Here is a 17,164-nt window from a genome sequence, read left to right on the forward strand (position 1 = left end):
AAGACAGATATTATGCCCAAATGAGTTATATGCATGATTAGAGAGCAAGGGGTCCCAATTTCTCATGGTCATGGTTGTGGCTGGAACTTGACTGAGTTATAAATTAACAGGTCAAAGTCAAGTGCCTAGAGTCAGTAACAGCAGAAGTAAAAATTTCCCCAAAATGTTCAACCTTCAGTGGAGATGACAACATATGAAAAACCTCCACACCAAAATCAACATGTCCCAATTCACAGCAGACACAGAGGAGTGAAGCAAAAACACACTTAGCATTCTGCACCTCTATGGTCCAAGTCGAATTTTCAATTTGTGAACAATGAGAAATAGTAGAATGTGGTTTATCAGTTAGTATGTAATCTGCTCTGGTTTCCTTTTCAATAGAGAACCTAAGTGGCTATACAAGTGAAAAGAGATTATCAACCAGGTCAGCAGCTTCTTAAACAAATTCAACAAGAGGCCAGGGAAAAAGGCTGTGAGACTTGGGTGAAAAATATCTTCCATTTTCCCCTTTCTTGACTTTGGAAATCATACTCATTCTTCAAAGTTTTGCTCAAATGTCCTCTCTCCTGGAAAGGCTTAACGTCATCTCTCCGTTGGAAAAAATTATTCCTCCCTATACTGTGTTCTAACGATAAACTGAGACTTGCCAAATTTACATCCACAGCCTGACCCTCTCCCCAAGTTTATCACGGCCAAAGAGCCGAGTCCCATTCCCCTCCCCCAAACCCACTGCTTCCCATCTCAGGAAAAGAAACCACCATTCACCAAAATGCTTGAGCCAAAAGCAGTTACCTTAGTTTCCTCTCTTCCTCTCCTGCTCCACATTTGACCTTTCAGCCAGCTCTACCTTCAAAAGAGATTTGGAATCTGAGCACTTCTCATCCCATTCTCTCCACTGCCACCGCCCTGGTCCAAGCCACAGTCTCTTGGCCTGGGTTATGGATAACTGTATGGATTACGGATGGATGGGTGGATTATGGACAACTGTGTGGATGATGGATGGGTAGATGGATGATGGATAACTGTATGGATGACGGATGGGTGGACAAGTTACGGATAACTGTAGCAGCCTCATGGCTTCCACACATACCACCATCCACACATCTCCCACAGCCTACTTCCCCCACACCGACCATGGTCTCTTAAAAAGACTCCTGGTCAGAATCCTCCATGCCTTCCCACATCACAACAAAATCCAAAGTCCTCCCCATGGCCTGTCTACCAAGAGCTCCTCCTTCCTCCCTGGGCCCATCTCCTACTGCACCACTCCATCGTTCAACTGCAGGCAAAGTGACTGCTGCTCCTTGAACACACCAAGCCCATCACCATCCGAGGGCCGCGCACTTGCCGTCCCCTCTCTCTCTAATGCTCTTCCCCCAGCTTGCACGCTCATTTTACACAGGTCTCAGTTCAAACATCACCTTCTCGGAAATTCAGCCTTCCCCAGTTACCCTCTTTAAAACAGAACCCACTCCTAACCAAACCCCTTTATCCTGCATCCACCCCCTCCCCCCATTCAGCACCTACCATTATCTGATACCATATTATACGTATTTCCCATCCTTTTATATACTGCCCATCTTCCCCACTAGAAGGTTTTGTCAGTTTTTTCATCTCGGTGTCTCAAGTACCCGGGACAGTATTTAGCACACTGCAGGCATCCAGTAAGTAACTGACGACTGCACAGTCCAGGTACTGCGCTAGGCTCTCAAGCTGGAGAGATGACACTGCTGCTCCTGCCCAGAACCCTGAAAAGACCCATCCAGAGCTAATGAATAGGAATCTCTAGGGTTGAGGCTCCGGAATGATGTATCTTGAAAAAAAAATTATCAAACAACAGTAACATTAGTTAACACTGAACAGGTCTATTCTAAGCACCTTACATGTGCTAATTCACTAATCCTCTCCTAACATACCACAAAGTGAAGAATCTGAGGCACAGAAGTTAAATACTTTATCCCAGGTCATATAACTTTTAGGTGGTAGATCCAGGATTCACATCCAAGCATTTTAGCCCCAGAGTTCACACTCTTAACTGCTGGGTTGTACACTACCTCTCACTGCACTGAATACCATGTGAAAGATAATATATAAAGTTTTGTGTAAACACAGGAGGGCGGGGAGTTGAACACTGAGGGAAGTCCCAGAGTTTGAAAAGATAAAGGAACATACATTCTCAGTTGGAGGAAAAGCCCTGGGGTAATAAGCACAGTGTGGTGTGATCAAAGTGCAAGAGGCCTTTGTAAGGGAGACCATATGGCTGCAGAAGAAGGGGTTTCAGGGAAGGGAATGAACTGAGAACCGGGAGGGGTGGCGGGAAATCATGTCTGCTTATGCTTTTTAAAAGCTTATAGTTTAAGTAAAACCGTAAACCTACACAAGTCTGGCAATGAGCTCTGTGGAAGGAAATGAAAGGAAGAATATTAAAAATGACACTAGGAAGGCAGGTATGAGGAAGGAAAATGGGTTTCCTTCTCCTCATGGGCTCTGAAAAGTATTCACCGCCTCTGCCAGCATTCAGGAGAAACCAGATACAAGAGGAGATGTACTCACACATCTGTGTGTGTGTGAGTGTTTGAATATTTTAGTTGTTTAAAATAGAGAATAAAAGCCGAGACTGTTTTAAAAATAAAGAAGTGTGACCCAGTTTTGAAAGGCTGTGATGCTGGCCTAAGAATTTTGAACACTAACCTGTAGGACTGAGGGAGCCAACGAACGTCGTTTTAAAATAAAGAAATGACATGATCAATTTCAATTTTTAGAAAATAACTCTGAAAAGTGTATCCAGGATAGCTTGAAGGGTGAGGGAAGTAAGGAGTACATTAGAAACAGGGAGTTGGGACATGGGGCAATAATACTGAAGAGAGAGGGTCTACACTCATGATATGGCAATGGGCAGAAACAGAAGCAGAGGGGTGCAGGAGACGCTGTTCATGAAAATGGACTGGCTAGACGTGAGCAGTGTGGGATAAGGGGTGGGGAAAGACGAGGTTAGGATCTCTGGCGTACCCCTCTGGGAGCAAGGGCCAGTCCCAAGATACGGCAGACACGTTCAACAGGGAACGAGAGCGTAAACCGCGAATGCAGCTGTCCTGAATGGCAAGTCCTGAGGTGTTTTCATGACCACCAGAGAGGCAGGAATGACTGGTAGGCAGACAGCCTAGAGATCAAAAGATCTGCTTGGAGATTTGCAAGTTTTCTGTGTAGAAGTGAGAGCCGAAGGGACTGTTAATGCGACAACCCAGAGAATGCTTAAATGGAGAAGACTGAGGACAGAAGTTTGGGGAATGTCAACATCCAGTAAAAGAGATGATAAACGGCTGGGCAGTTCACCAGAAAAGTCAAAGACAAAAGTCACAAAGAGAAACCTGGTGACTGAGAAGGGCTTCAGTGGAGGGGTAAGGAATGAGAATTGAAAGGAGAGTGAAGACGTAAACCAGTCACTGAGATTCACTGCTTCCAAAAATTTACCTGTGATGTAAGACCGAGCATTTGCTTAAGTGGGGGAAGATCTGGAGGAATGTGATTTCCTTTTAGGAAGGGGAAGCTTAAGCATGTTTGCAGGCACTGGGAAAGCATCAAGTAGAACAGGAAGTTGAGACACCAGAAACAGAGAGGCTGACTAGTGGAGCAAGATACCACAAGCGATGGAAGAGGAACGGGGTGAAGCACACCAGGTGAAGAGGTGGTGCAGGCGGTGCTGAGGCCCTGCACCAGGACGGGAGGCGGCGAAACCGAAGTGTGCAGAGGAGAGAAAAGTGACCAGTGCTTGGTAGAATATCTTTATTTTCTGAATGAAAGGCACTATGTCCACATCGGTCAGCTGCACACAGCAGGCCTTGTTGATGGGCTTCATCATTCCTTTGCACATTAAGGTTTCTTTTCCTTTTCCCTTCTCACCTTTCTCAACCTGGACGTGAACTCCCTGAGAAGGTGCCTCGCGCCATGCGTTATGCTAAGCACTGGGATCAGGGATAAAAGACATGGTCCCAAAACAGGCAAAGGCCTTGCTGGTTAACAGGGCAGGAAGGCAAGTAACCAAACACAACTCACCACGATACGTGCAGGGGCACAGGGGACAGGCACAACGTGAGTGGAGTGTCAGGAAAATGACCTCAAAGTGCAGGAGGGAGCAGTGGGACAGGAGGAGGAATGAACTCATCTTGAGTGATGGAAACAACATATGCAAAAGCTCTACAACCAGGGAGAACCAAAGGCCAGAGCACAAGCATGAGGAAAGGTGATGCTGGAGAGATCAAGGGCACAAATGATTTTCCAGGTCTTGTTACAGAATTTAAAAGTTTTTCTTTTGGCAATGGGTAGACATTTAAAGATTTTAAGAGAGCAAGAGAACTAATAAGAACCTGCTGTATAAAAAATAAATAAAATAAAATTCAAAACTTCAAAAAAAAAAAAGCAAGAGATAAGCTGAGATTTGCACATTTGAAAGTGCCATCAGTATGGAGAGAAGAAAGAGGACTCAAGACAGGAAAACCAGGTAAGAAACTATTACAGTCATCCGGGAGAACAACGAGGCAGCCACAGAGGGGACAAGGAAGAAGGGACAGAGCTGAGTCATGGGGTTTCTGAGTTTGAGTCGCTCCACTGTGTGGATGTGGGTACCATTCAAGGAGGTATGTGCAGGAAGAGGAGATTTGGAGGAAACAGGAAAAGGGAGTGAGGAAAAACACATCTTGGGGCATGCTGCATTTGAAGTACCTGCAGCCCCACATGGGCAGGGGCGGCCTGGGGTCACTCGCAAACGCTGTTAGAAGCCAAGTGCACTGGCAGAAGAGCTCCCCGACAGGGAAAAAGGAAGACGCGTGGGGACACTGAGAGACAATGAGAAGAGGAGCAAGAAGGCAGGGGGGAACCTGGATCCCTCAGCCTCACCCACAGGACTCCATAAGGAGTGGGTAAAAATGGCCAGATGGGTGGGAGAAAGCCAAAAGAGGGTGATTAAGAAGGTGAAGGGGGCTTCCCTGGTGGCGCAGTGGTTGAGAGTCCGCCTGCCGATGCAGGGGACGCGGGTTCGTGCCCCGGTCCGGGAGGATCCCACATGCCGTGGAGCGGCTGGGCCCGTGAGCCATGGCCGCTGAGCCTGCGCGTCCGGAGCACAGGCTCCGCGACGGCAGAGGCCACAACAGTGAGAGGCCCGCGAACCACAAAAAAAAAAAAAGAAGGTGAAGGGAAGAGTGTCAAGTAGCACAACGGCAACAGGTGTCAAATGCTACAGAGGGTACACAGGTGATAAAGAATAAAAATACAACAACAGATGCAGTAATGAAGCAATAAAGTTCCCAGGCAATGACTTTAGGAGTGAATGGGTGGTGAGAAAATGGTGATTAAGACTATTTGCAGAGGCTTGCTAGGATAAGCTACTTCCAGAAGGGAGTAGCTAGGGAGAGCAAACGAGACTGAGAAAGCAGTTATTCTTTTTTAAAGGTAGACGGGACAACACTCAGACATTTACTGAAGAGGACTAACTGCCAAAGCACTGTGCTCAAAGTCAGGCATGTAGAGAAAAAAAAAAAAAAGAAACAACCTTACTAGGAAGGGCAAAGGCAACAAAGGCATTCATTTAAAAATTTTTTGAAAGAATAAAATAAAGAGACCCAAATAAACTGACCAAGTTTTCTCTGGACTTCACCAGATGACCTCTCATGTTTCTTCCCCCTCCGCCACTCTCCGAACTAGAGGTCAACTAGGCACCCACAGTAAACTGTGCTCCTCCTGTCCCCAAATCACATGAGACGTTTTGAATGAGGAGTGTATCTGCAGATCCTCCAAGGAGTGATTCATGGCTTTTCTTCATCCAATTAGTAAAGCAGTGTCTGACTTCGAAAAGGTCAAAAAGCACGGATTTAGATTTTCAGAGCAGTCCATCAGGACACACTTATATGCCAACAAATCAATTCAACCAACAGAATGAGAATCCAAATAAGCCTCCACAAGGACAAACCTTTGGTTTTTCAGCAAATCCCTCTTTTTATTCTTGTGTATATGCTTCTATTTCAAATGGTCAAACCACACACTGAAAAGATGACCAAGTCCAACTTCTTTGGGGTTACTAGCAGAAGAAAACAATTAAGAAAAATATATTCTATCAGTTACCACTGGGGAAAACAAAAGAAACAAAACCTATAGGAGCTTGCATTCTATAGCATGGAAGACAAAGCAATCAGTAAATAAAGCACAGGGAGAGGATAACATAAACAAAACATGCAGGGCTTCCCTGGTGGCGCAGTGCTTGAGAGTCCGCCTGCCGATGCAGGGGACACGGGTTTGTCCCCCGGTCTGGGAGGATCCCACATGCCGCGGAGCGGCTGGGCCCGTGAGCCATGGCCGCTGAGCCTGCGCGTCCAGAGCCTGTGCTCCGCAACGGGAGAGGCCACAGCAGTGAGAGGCCCGCGTACCGCAAAAAAAAAAAAAAAAAAAGATAAAACAAAACACGCAGTGGTACACAATTTGTACAGTTTGAGGTGATGCAGAAAACACTGGAACTGGATAAGAATATCCAAGAATACTCAAGAAAGGTTACTAGGATATAGTGAGCTTTGCAACAGGAACAAGAGGGCTCATTAATTAAAAATCTGAGAGCCCACTAGTGCAAAGCAATGGTAGGAAACACAAACTAAGAGAAACAACAAACTCCACTTTCTGCCCTCATGGGCTTTCCATCTTTCTTCTTCAACGAAAATAAATTTTAATCACATGTTTTCAAGACTAGAGCTGGAAGGAACACAAAGTAGCACTGAGTTCAAGTTTCCTCATCCGACAGAAGAGGAAATCAAAGCTGGGTGGGGAGGTGAGCTGAGTGTCTCTCTAAGTGACAGCAAGAGTAAGAACAGAAGCCTCCCTTTGTAATACAAAGCACACGAGCTGTAGAAGCTTGAAAGCCCGAGGTGCAAATTATGCATTCCACCAAGTGCTGGGCCCAGTTTCTCTGATTTTTAAAATAGAGATGATGATACTACTGGCTGTTTACCTAGATTTGAACTGCTTGTGATGTGGCTTGGAACACTTAGTTCCTTGGGTTCTCTAAAGGCTGGAGGGTGCTCCAAGAATGGAAAGAGAAAACTGACCTAGGTACCATTCCTTTCCTTCCCTTTTTTCTACTATACTGTAAATGTTGCTGAGTGATGTAATTAAAAGGCAAAATAGGACCCAATCGACCTGCGCTGTTTGTGATGACAGACACTGAGGTAATAAAGGCCTTGGAGTGGGGAGTGGGTGGTAGAAGGAAAGATGTGGTGATAACATTAGCACATAATTTTCAACATTCCTACATGAATGACACAATCAGAAGTGATCAAGTTAGAACAAAAGTTCTTAGGGGAAAACAGAATTAGTACAAAGATTTTTTTAATCAGTCACTTTAGCGTTCCAGGACAGCTCTGCCCTGCGTGGAAGCAGTGACAAAGAAGCCATTACTAGATCACAGTGACAATTAAGCACCTTTCCTTCCTTTTTATATCTCGTTTCTCTTTCACTCCTTCTTCTCAATTCCCACTGTCCTATTTCCAGTCCTCCTTTCATCTTCCTAACAACACAATAAATAAGAAAATCCCGGGCCTTCCTAGTGAGCCACACTCCCACTAACTTTTTAAGGGGAGCAATATAGCCAATGTAATGATAAACAACATGGGCTTTGCGGTCAGACAGATCTCGGTTCAAATCCCAGTTCTACCTCTAATTCAGGTCATGAACCTGAGGATGAAAACCATCTACTTCCTAGACCTGTTTTAAGAATAAATGAGCACTTACAGAAAAATGCCTAGCACAAGTCACAGATCTCAAATCCCACCTTTCCTGTAAGGTTCAAACCCCAAAGCAGAATTCACAGTTTTTTCTAAGCTCCCAGTGAGGGACAGCCCGTAAGTGTCCCATTTCCACATTCTCCTCCATCCTCCCACCACCTGGAGGCTGGAAACTCTAAGGGCCGGGACTCCTCTCCAGTCCCCACTCCGGTGCCTGGCCCCACAGGAAGCTTTCAGGATGCGGTGACCAAACCAGCCCTGAGTCACAGTTATGCTATACTCCGTCAGACAAGAGGGGGGTCATCTGTTCATGAAGTAAACCTCAAAGGATGAGCTGTGGAAAAGGAAGAAACCCCAAATAATCTCAATCGGACAATCATCTATCACGCACACAAGCATCATACCCATGCACGTCTCCAAAGCCTCTCCAATCTGACTCATATGCATGGATGTCATCATCTGGGGGAATGGTGACTCCCCAAAGTGTACCTCCTACAGAATAAAACAGCACTTTCTGATATTCACCCTGAGTTTTTCTCTTTCAACATTTGAGAAATCTCTAGTTATATGTTAATTCACACTTATTTGTTTCTCTGCCTTTGTAGCCCCACCTGTAAGGTTTAAGGTAGCACCTATGAAGGTCACTTATTTCAGACCTTCATATCTTAATAAGCACCCTTTTGAACTCTAAATTCCCACTTTACAAATGTGCAAACCTGTGAAATCTCTACCTATAAGTTTCACCCTACCTTCCAAAGACTCCAGAGCAGATGTGCAAATTACTTGAAAGTTAAACGTGTTCTAAATATACAGAATCATGAAACACCAATGATACCTGTTATAAAAACTGAATATTCACAAGGTAAATCAAAGAATGCTTTGGAGTCACCAGCATGAACTTTTTAAAAAGTATGCCGAGAAATCCCTCCTAAAAATTCCACAAATAATAATTCTTAATTAATTAATGTTCTTAAGAAATTATCCTGACAGCTCCTAACACTTCCTTAATGGTTAAAAATTCTCTGCCTCCCTCCCTCCAAAATGAAACCCTTTGTGAGTTCATTCTAGAGTCGATGTGAAAGAAATGGGCTTTTGACGCCAGACACACCTGCGTTGCCTCCTTGCACCACTGTGTGCCACAGTGGCCTCCCCCAGGAGCAGGCTCCCTAACCACTGAGTAACTCCATCACAGGACTGTGCTACAGATTAAATAGTAAGATGAAGAACATAAAGCATCTACCACAGTCCCTCGACTTTGTGGTCTACCTTCTGGAAATTAAGCATTTATCTTCTAGAAACGTTCATTCTTCCCTCACCTTTTCTTTCCTCTCATATTGCAAAATGAATGTCAGCTCCACTATGGCCACTGCTTTTAACTCCAGACCCACCCTACTGCGGGGTCTACTAAGTGGTGGACCTCCACCGCTTAGCCCCTTACAAATATGCCCTCTGCTCCCAGCTCCCTTGGTGCGGGGTTCTGTTCCTCTCCAATCTTTGAGCACCCTCCAGCCTTTAAAGACAGCCCAAGGAACTTAGAGTCATAAAGGTTACAAAGCCACATCACAAGCAATTCAAATCTAGGTAAACGGTCCAGGGGGCCATAACACTGTCTTCAAGTACAAGCCAAAAGACAAAACAGTCTCAATCTCTTTCTCCCCCAAAATATTTATTTCCCTAACACCCTTCCCAAATAGGTGAAGGTTGTAAGACCCTACTGAAATGCCAACTGGATACTAACTCAAACACATCATGGGTACCTGTGAGAATGTGTGCACACCAGCAACACTTTAGGTGCCCACACGGGCATGCACACACAAACACAGCCAAAAGCCTGATTGAAGACACTACTTGACACAGATGAAAAGAAATAGTAACCTGCTAGTCAAAAACTGATAATAACCCCTCTGAAAGGATGAAGGGAAACTCTAGGAAGGTATTTCTATACCTTTACAGTTTTGTGCCATTAATGCTAAATTAGTAAATGAAAGCACTTCAAGATTTTTCCCTTGGGACTATGGCATTTTCTCAACGATTTTTTTTTTCCATGCAAGGGGGGAAAAATCCAAAAGCACATTAAGGCATTGTTTCTAGACATCAACAGCTTTTGTTAAAACAACATATTTAACATTTTGAAAAACAGATATTCTAGAGGTACTATTTTGCCACACTGGTATTTTTAAAAATAGTCTTAAAATGACTGTCAAGTTCAGTAATTTTGTTCCCATAATGAAGCTCTTTAAACAACTGTTGTTTTTGTAAAGCTAGCAGCCTAGGTCTGTCAGGTAAAAACTTCGAAGAATGTGCACATCCACCGAACAAGGGCCAAAGCAATCCTGGATATGCTACGCTGATGACAGCCTAGAGAGGGGGGCCTAGAATGATAGAAAAGGAGGAAGCAAGCCTGGAAGCCATAATGCAACTTTGTTTTGAACACAATCCCCAGTGCAAAATAACTGCTCAGAAGGCTTTTATTTTATTTTATTAAAGACACTCAATGGCAACCTTGTCTTGACTAATGGAACTCAGCACTCTTTGTGTTGGTCTTTCTTGTCATCTTGCTGAAAGCTATGCTCATTTGTTCCAAACCATGGTCATCCTTCAGACGGCAAATTTTTCAAATACAAGTGGGAGATACATGAAGCAATCTTGGAGATAATTCCTTATGTAAAACTTCAAGTTTCAGGTTCTAAAAATCAAGCCTAAGGGTAGTATTTGAGTATAACCAATGTAGTTTACTCCCTTGATTCCTCCCCTCATTTTCAGCAACTTAGTGGTAATACTACAGGGTCAAAGTTCTCAGTATTTTGCCTTCAGCACTGGAAGGAAAGATGCTATATAATTTTAATAAATAAAAGACAGTGTTAATAATGTTTAAGAGTTCACCTCTTTAATAAGCATCAATTCAGACTAATTATTTTAATAAATCCACACTTGGATGCAAAGCTACCAGGTTTATTATGAAGAAAACTGTGTTCATGTTACAACCACACACAAGGAACTATCACCATGTAAGCACATAGCCGAGAACTATCCATTTCTTCCTTAAGGAGTTAACTGTGAAGAAGAGAAGTAAATAAGTGGGTAAAAGTAAGTTAACTTCTACTTCACAAATAACACAATCTATGAAGATTTAAGTTTGACTAAAGGTTGGTAAGTTTAATGCCACTTGCTTCTTATAAGCAAGCTGGTTAATAATTAAATAAATGAAGACGATCTATTCAGGATGGATTTAAACCACTACCATAAAGAACCTTAAGCACACTGCTGACACTTTGCTGTGCTGTAAAACACAGTCTGCTCTGTGTGATCATGAAACGTTAAGGAAATCAGTGCTGTGCTAACACGAGAGAATTAATGCTGGAATCAGCATCTGAAAGATAATTACTGCATTGAACAGACTATAGCTACAAGGTGTTATATTTTTTAGCTTCCTAAATACTAAACTACACGTTAACTTAAGAGGGTGAACTAATGATTTTAAGCACGCTTTCCTTATACAAAAGAGACTGTCCCTAACCTATCTACCCAAGTTCCTATTTCCACCCCAAAGTGGTAATCAACCACACCAATCCAGGGGTGCTACCCCACCTGTGACCCACACTGACCAACAGCAGGACTACCTGAGACTTCTAGAAGGCCACTGGTTTAGTCACACAATAAAGCAAAAGTAATGGGTCCACTGCAGGTTTAAATCTTAACTAATCAGCCCATGAGGACGGTTAACTGACCATTCTCAGGTGACAGTATCACGAGATGGGGGAGAATGCTGGAATGTGAAGAAGGATTAAGAGTCCTGGGCAATGACCAAGAAAATACAAGACATACTACTCACCATGGATGGAATCAATGGAAGGGGGAGGGGAGGAGAAAAACAAGAGATACAAAATGCCCTGAAAGTGACTCATTGAAAAAGCTCTCATTGAGCTGGGCAACAAGTGGGACCTCAGAGTGAAAAAGAAAATGATCTGGCCTCGGAAGAGGTAAGAGCAACAGAAAGAGCAATGACGCAAAGCACACATCTCACAGGTTTTAGAAGTGCTTAACTCGTTCAGAAAGGTGTCCCCAATCCCAACAGATCCTACTGTGTCACCAAGGCAAATGTCACAGCGTCATGCTTCCTTCAGGAGGCCAGGAATCCTTCTCCTTTTGACACTTAACACAGTGCAGCGTGGCACTTTCTGTAAGACTGAACGAGGGCTTCCCTGGTGGCGCAGGGGTTGAGAGCCCGCCTGCCGATGCAGGAGACGCGGGTTCGTGCCCCGGTCCGGGAGGATCCCACATGCCGCGGAGCGGCTGGGCCCGTGAGCCATGGCCGCTGAGCCTGCGCGTCCGGAGCCTGTGCTCCGCAGCGGGAGGGGCCACAGCAGTGAGAGGCCCGCGTACCAAAAAAAAAAAAAAAAGTAAGACTGAACGAGGTCCTCTAAGTCTGTGTCCTCTTTTCTTCTGCAACATGCTTAACTTCAAAAGAATCACACAAAATGCCCAAGACGAAAATATATCCAACATATACAACCCCATATCATTTTAGGCTGCACTTAAAAGATGACTAATTTTTTTCCTCTGGATGACAAGCATTTTAATTATTATCTTCTTAAGCAAAGTTAGCTACGAGTTTGATTCATCTGAGTGAACCGTATGAAGTCAGCAGCATCACCCCAAGCCATCTGGAAGACACCAGTGAAATGTGCCAGTTCGCATCCTGAAACGAATGCTGTCTATACAGCAAAACAGGGTACTGAGCCTCTATTCTGATTTCACAATCTCAGTCCTCAGTTTAAAACTAACCAACAAACAAATCATAAGGGGGTTTACATATGCCTGCAGATACCTCTTCTGAAGCCACAAGCCAACAGCCTTCAACAATCTGACACCATAACTTTTCTGGATCACTTCCCTAGCAAAAATATCCAGTGACTTTGGCCATCATTCCTTTGGTCAACCCTGGGCCAGAGACAGATCACTCTTCTTTGCCATACCTCTCAGGTAAAGAAGTTGAAATGATGAAACCGGTGGTGTAAATACAACCAATCTCTGCATAATATTGCACATTTACAAAGCAGCTGAACAGCCATAATACCAACAAAGCTTTCTACAGGAGGCAAGGGAGATATGAGCGCCATTCCCATGGAGTAAAGAGTAATCCCAGGCTTTGGGGAGCAAAGTGGCCAGCCCAAGGTCAAACATCACTAAGTAAAAGAACTGGGACAAAAACTTTAATTTTCTCCAATTAGTGCCTCTTTCTATGACACCACCTTAGAGGAGAGTGTATGTACTAGGGGTGGGGTTAAGGTTGCAGGGGATCAATCAAGGAAGAACTAGCCGAGGAGACACAACACAATATGAACTTGGACACGGGCTGTGCCTGTGCACGGAGGCCTTAGACGAACTGGCTCCTGTCTACTAGACAGCCTCATCTCCTCCTTTGCCTCGTGACCCCAACAAATGCTCTGTCACTGTCATTCCGAAATACTACTGGCATCCCAAAGGAGCCCAATCATCTCAGTCTTCGTGCCTCTGTACATGCAATTTCCTCCACCTGACAGGCTCCCCAACCATTTCTTCTTTTCACCTGCTTCCATTCGACCTTTAAACTCCGCTCAAATGACACCTCCTTCCGGAGCTGACCTCCTCAGTGCTCTCAGAGTACTCTGGACTACATTGTATCACTGCACCGCTCTGGCTGATTCTGTCATCTGCTCTCTTCCCTACACCGAAGTTCTGGGGTGGGGGGTTGAGGGACAGCAGGGGCCTACATGTGATGTGACTCATCTTCTCCTGGTACCTGACACATGGAGCAGGCACTGAAATGTCTGTGGACTAAATGAATGAACGTGCCAATTCCCAGAAGTAGCTAAGCCAGGCTTCCAGGGTAGAGAACTTCAGACAACTCAAGTGGAAACCATCACCCTCCATGTTCAATTGAGTTACCTGGATTGCTTTCTCAGGCGGGCGATGAAAACATCACATAAGCTATAGCACGGTTGTGGAATTATAATCCACGTTAGGTTTTTGGGGTGTTTGTTTTAACTGGAAAACCTTCAGTTGTTTATACATTTGGAGTCACTTCCAAATGTGACAATCTGGAGATTGTTAACCTGGGAGGCTAAGTGACAGCCACAGCACTGGAGTATTTCCCAGGGGTCGGATAGCATAACCGTTAAAGTGCGAACTCTGAAATCTGGGTTCAAATGTGCCATTTGCCAACTGAGTAACTTTGGGTCAGTTACCGGACACTACCTCCTGCCGGTACATTTAAAGTGGGGTGCCTTGTGGCCAGCAGGCATTCCAATGCCACAAACATCTATCGAGCAGCTACCCTAGACAAGTGCTGGCGACACAGCGGTGACCTGGCCGTCCAACGCAAGCACAGTCTCATCATGCCAGCCTGTCTTATTTCCTTCACAGCACTTAACCACTACCTGAAACACTCTCATGTGCTGGCCTGTCGCCCCTCCCTACAACGTAAGCTTCATGAGAGCAGGGGTCCTGTCTGTCTGGTCCATTCTTATCTCTCAAGGGCCAAGCGACGTCTGCTACACAGTTACTCAGTCCCTTTGGAAAGAAGGAATGACCAAGTCAGAAGAAATCCCCCGGCTCTAATATTTTGCTGGAGAAGGTAGGGGGAAAAGATTAAAAATAAAGGTACACATTTCAAGGGGCTCTGGTTCGCCACAAACACATGTGGCCCCCTGGGCTTCCTCGGGCTCCAGTCCCAGGCGCCTCCGGGGACAAAAAAGATCTCGCCACCCTGACAGCCCCGCACGGCTGCAGAGACATGAGCAACGGGCACGAAAAAAGGCAGGAGAAGGAAAGCTGGGCCACGCACCCCGTGGGAACTTCTGCGGACGTCCCTTTCGTTCATTTGCTCAACAGGTACTTATTAGGCTCCTAAGGCATGCGGGGCATAAAGCAGAGACGTGACAAAGTCCTGTCCTCATGGAGCTTCCCTCCTAACATACAGACATGGTACACAAGTGCGTAAAGTGGTCCTTTCAGGGAGTGGTAAGTGCCGAGCTGCCACGAGCAGTTCGCGACAGGGGACGGCCGCAGGTGTCCACGGCGGGGTGGCCGGCCAGCGAGAGGCGACCTCTGACCCAGGACTTGAGCCTTCTCGGCACAGGCGGCCGCCGGGGCCCACACTCAGTGAGGAGGCCGCATTCGGGACAGGAACGGCCACAGCGGCAACGAGGCGACTGTCTTGAGGACGAGGCGCGGGAGGCTGCGGAGGAGCAGGCCCTGGACTCCCGCGCCGGACGCCTGGCCCTCGCGGCCCGGGAAGCGCGGGCGGGCGCCGCGGCCGGGGAGCCGACGTCACCACCGCGCCGCCGGGCCCTCCGGAGCGCGGGCCGGAGCGGGGGCTGGGGGCGGCGGGCCTCCGGGCTTACCTCGGAATTTGAGCTCGTGTTGCGGCTCGAGGCTCAGGACCTGCTCCACCTTCGCCATGTTCCTCGGCGGCGGAACACCTTCGGCGGGGAGACCCCTGAGAGGTCACCTGGGCCGGGAGGCGTGAATGCTGCGCCCCCTTTAAATTTGGAATGGGGGGGCCAGCCGGGGCGCGGGCGGGGGTCGCCTAAGGGGTGCGCGCCGGGGGGCGGCCTACGCGGTGCAGGCGCAGGGGCGGAGGGCGAGGGCAAAGCCGCGGTGCCCAGCGAGCGCACGGCACGCACGCACGCACGCACGCAGAGACGCACGCACGCACGCAGCAGGCCGGCCGCCACGGCCCGGCGCGCGCTCGGGCGGTGGAGAGCTGAGCGCGCCGAGCCCCCCTATCGGGCAGTGCGCAGGCGCGGCGCTTGCCGCGGGGGCGGGGCTGCCGGACGGCAGTGGGTGGGGCGTTGCGCAGGTCCGGGGGAGGGGCGGGTGGGGGACGCCGAGAATTGAGGACCGTCCCCCTGAAGATTATTTTTTCAGGGCCCGTGGGGTCCAGGCTTTGTGTTAAGTGCTTTACTCAATAATAATAATTAATAAGAATGAACTGCCACTTTCCCCTGCTAATGTGGTGCCAGGCACTTAGAGATTTTGAATAATAAAGTACTATTTATTCTTATTATAAACATGATGTTTATGGGTGAATGATGTGTGCTAGGCACGATGACGTACGGTAAACAATAAATATAAATTTAGTAAGCTACCAATTATTGCTTGCTTATTTTGTGCCACTCTGCTGAACGCTTTGGATAACAACAGCATCAATTATAATAAATAAAAGCTACTCTACATTAAATGTTTGTGTAAACAAGCACTGTGCTGAATCCTGTACTACTAAATGCAACAAATATTTAGAAATACAATGATCAGAAATATTGACCTGGTTCCTACCCTCTCAGTAGAGCCCATAGGAGAGGCAGCCTTTGAATAAATAACTGCACAAAAAAAGTACGTGATTAAAAATTACTGAGACCCCTGGACTTCCCTGGTGGTACAGTGGTTAAGAATTCGCCTACCGGGCTTCCCTGGTGGCGCAGTGGTTGAGAATCTGCCTGCCAATGCAGGGGACACGGGTTCGAGCCCTGGTCTAGGAAGATCCCACATGCCGCAGAGCAACTAGACCCGTGAGCAACTACTGCGCCTGCGTGTCTGGAGCCTGTGCTCCGCAACAAGAGAGGCTGCGATAGTGAGAGGCCCGCGCACCGCGATGAAGAGTGGCCCCCGCTTGCCACAACTAGAGAAAACCCTCGTACAGAAACGAAGACCCAACACAGCCATACATAAATAAATAAATAAATAAAATAAAGGAATTCCCTTTAAAAAAAAAACAACTCTAAGTCCAATGGTGTCATGCCCCTGCTTAAACCCCCAATGTCACTCATCTCACTTAGAATAAATTCCAAAGCCTCCCATGGCCTTGAGGCTCTGTGAGACATGGTTTCTGCCAGTTTCTCTGACCTCATCCCCCCGCCCCACCTCCAAAAAAGGGAGGAAAAAAAAAAAAAAAAAAGAATTCGCCTACCAAAGCAGGGGACACGGGTTGGAGCCCTGGGCCGGGAAGATCCCACATGCCACAGAGCAACTAAGCCGGTGAGCCACAGCTACCGAGCCAGTGCTCTAGAGCCCACGAGCCACAACCACTGAAGCCCACGAGCCACAACTACTGACCCTGCGTGCCTAGAGCCCATGCTCTGCAACAAGAGAAGCCACTGCAATGAGAAGCCCACGCACTGCAATGAAGAGTAGCCCCTGCTCGCCGCAAGCAACAAAGACCTGACAGAGCCAAAAATAATAAATAATTAATTTTAAAAAAAGTTACTGAGACACCACGTCTGCTTGGCCTCAAAAGTGAACACTTCACCTCATTATTGACATTTAAATTTTACTTCGTTATGTAATGTTTACTACATAAAATATGTATTGATCTTCTCCTTTTCACATATAGATGAAACACAGCAAATAGCTAACACGGACCC

General features: G+C 46.4%; 1 protein-coding gene across 2 annotated transcripts in view; it reads right to left on the minus strand.

Annotated features, from left to right (window-relative positions):
• The window catches only part of VAPB (VAMP associated protein B and C), a 52,316-nt gene extending 36,869 nt beyond the window's left edge, over positions 1-15,447 (minus strand). The window contains exon 1 of one of the 2 annotated variants that reach the window (XM_029219971.1): positions 15,146-15,447. In XM_029219971.1, the coding sequence (XP_029075804.1) occupies positions 15,146-15,203 (58 nt within the window). In that variant the 5' untranslated portion in view covers positions 15,204-15,447. The remainder of the gene's footprint in view (positions 1-15,145) is intronic. The other variant, XM_029219970.1, reaches the window with a different exon arrangement.
• Between the last annotated feature and the right edge of the window lie 1,717 nt (positions 15,448-17,164).

Source organism: Monodon monoceros, unplaced genomic scaffold, assembly GCF_005190385.1.
Source record: "Monodon monoceros isolate NGI ecotype Baffin Bay Population unplaced genomic scaffold, NGI_Narwhal_1 Super_Scaffold_13, whole genome shotgun sequence".
Classification (NCBI taxonomy): domain Eukaryota; kingdom Metazoa; phylum Chordata; class Mammalia; order Artiodactyla; family Monodontidae; genus Monodon; species Monodon monoceros.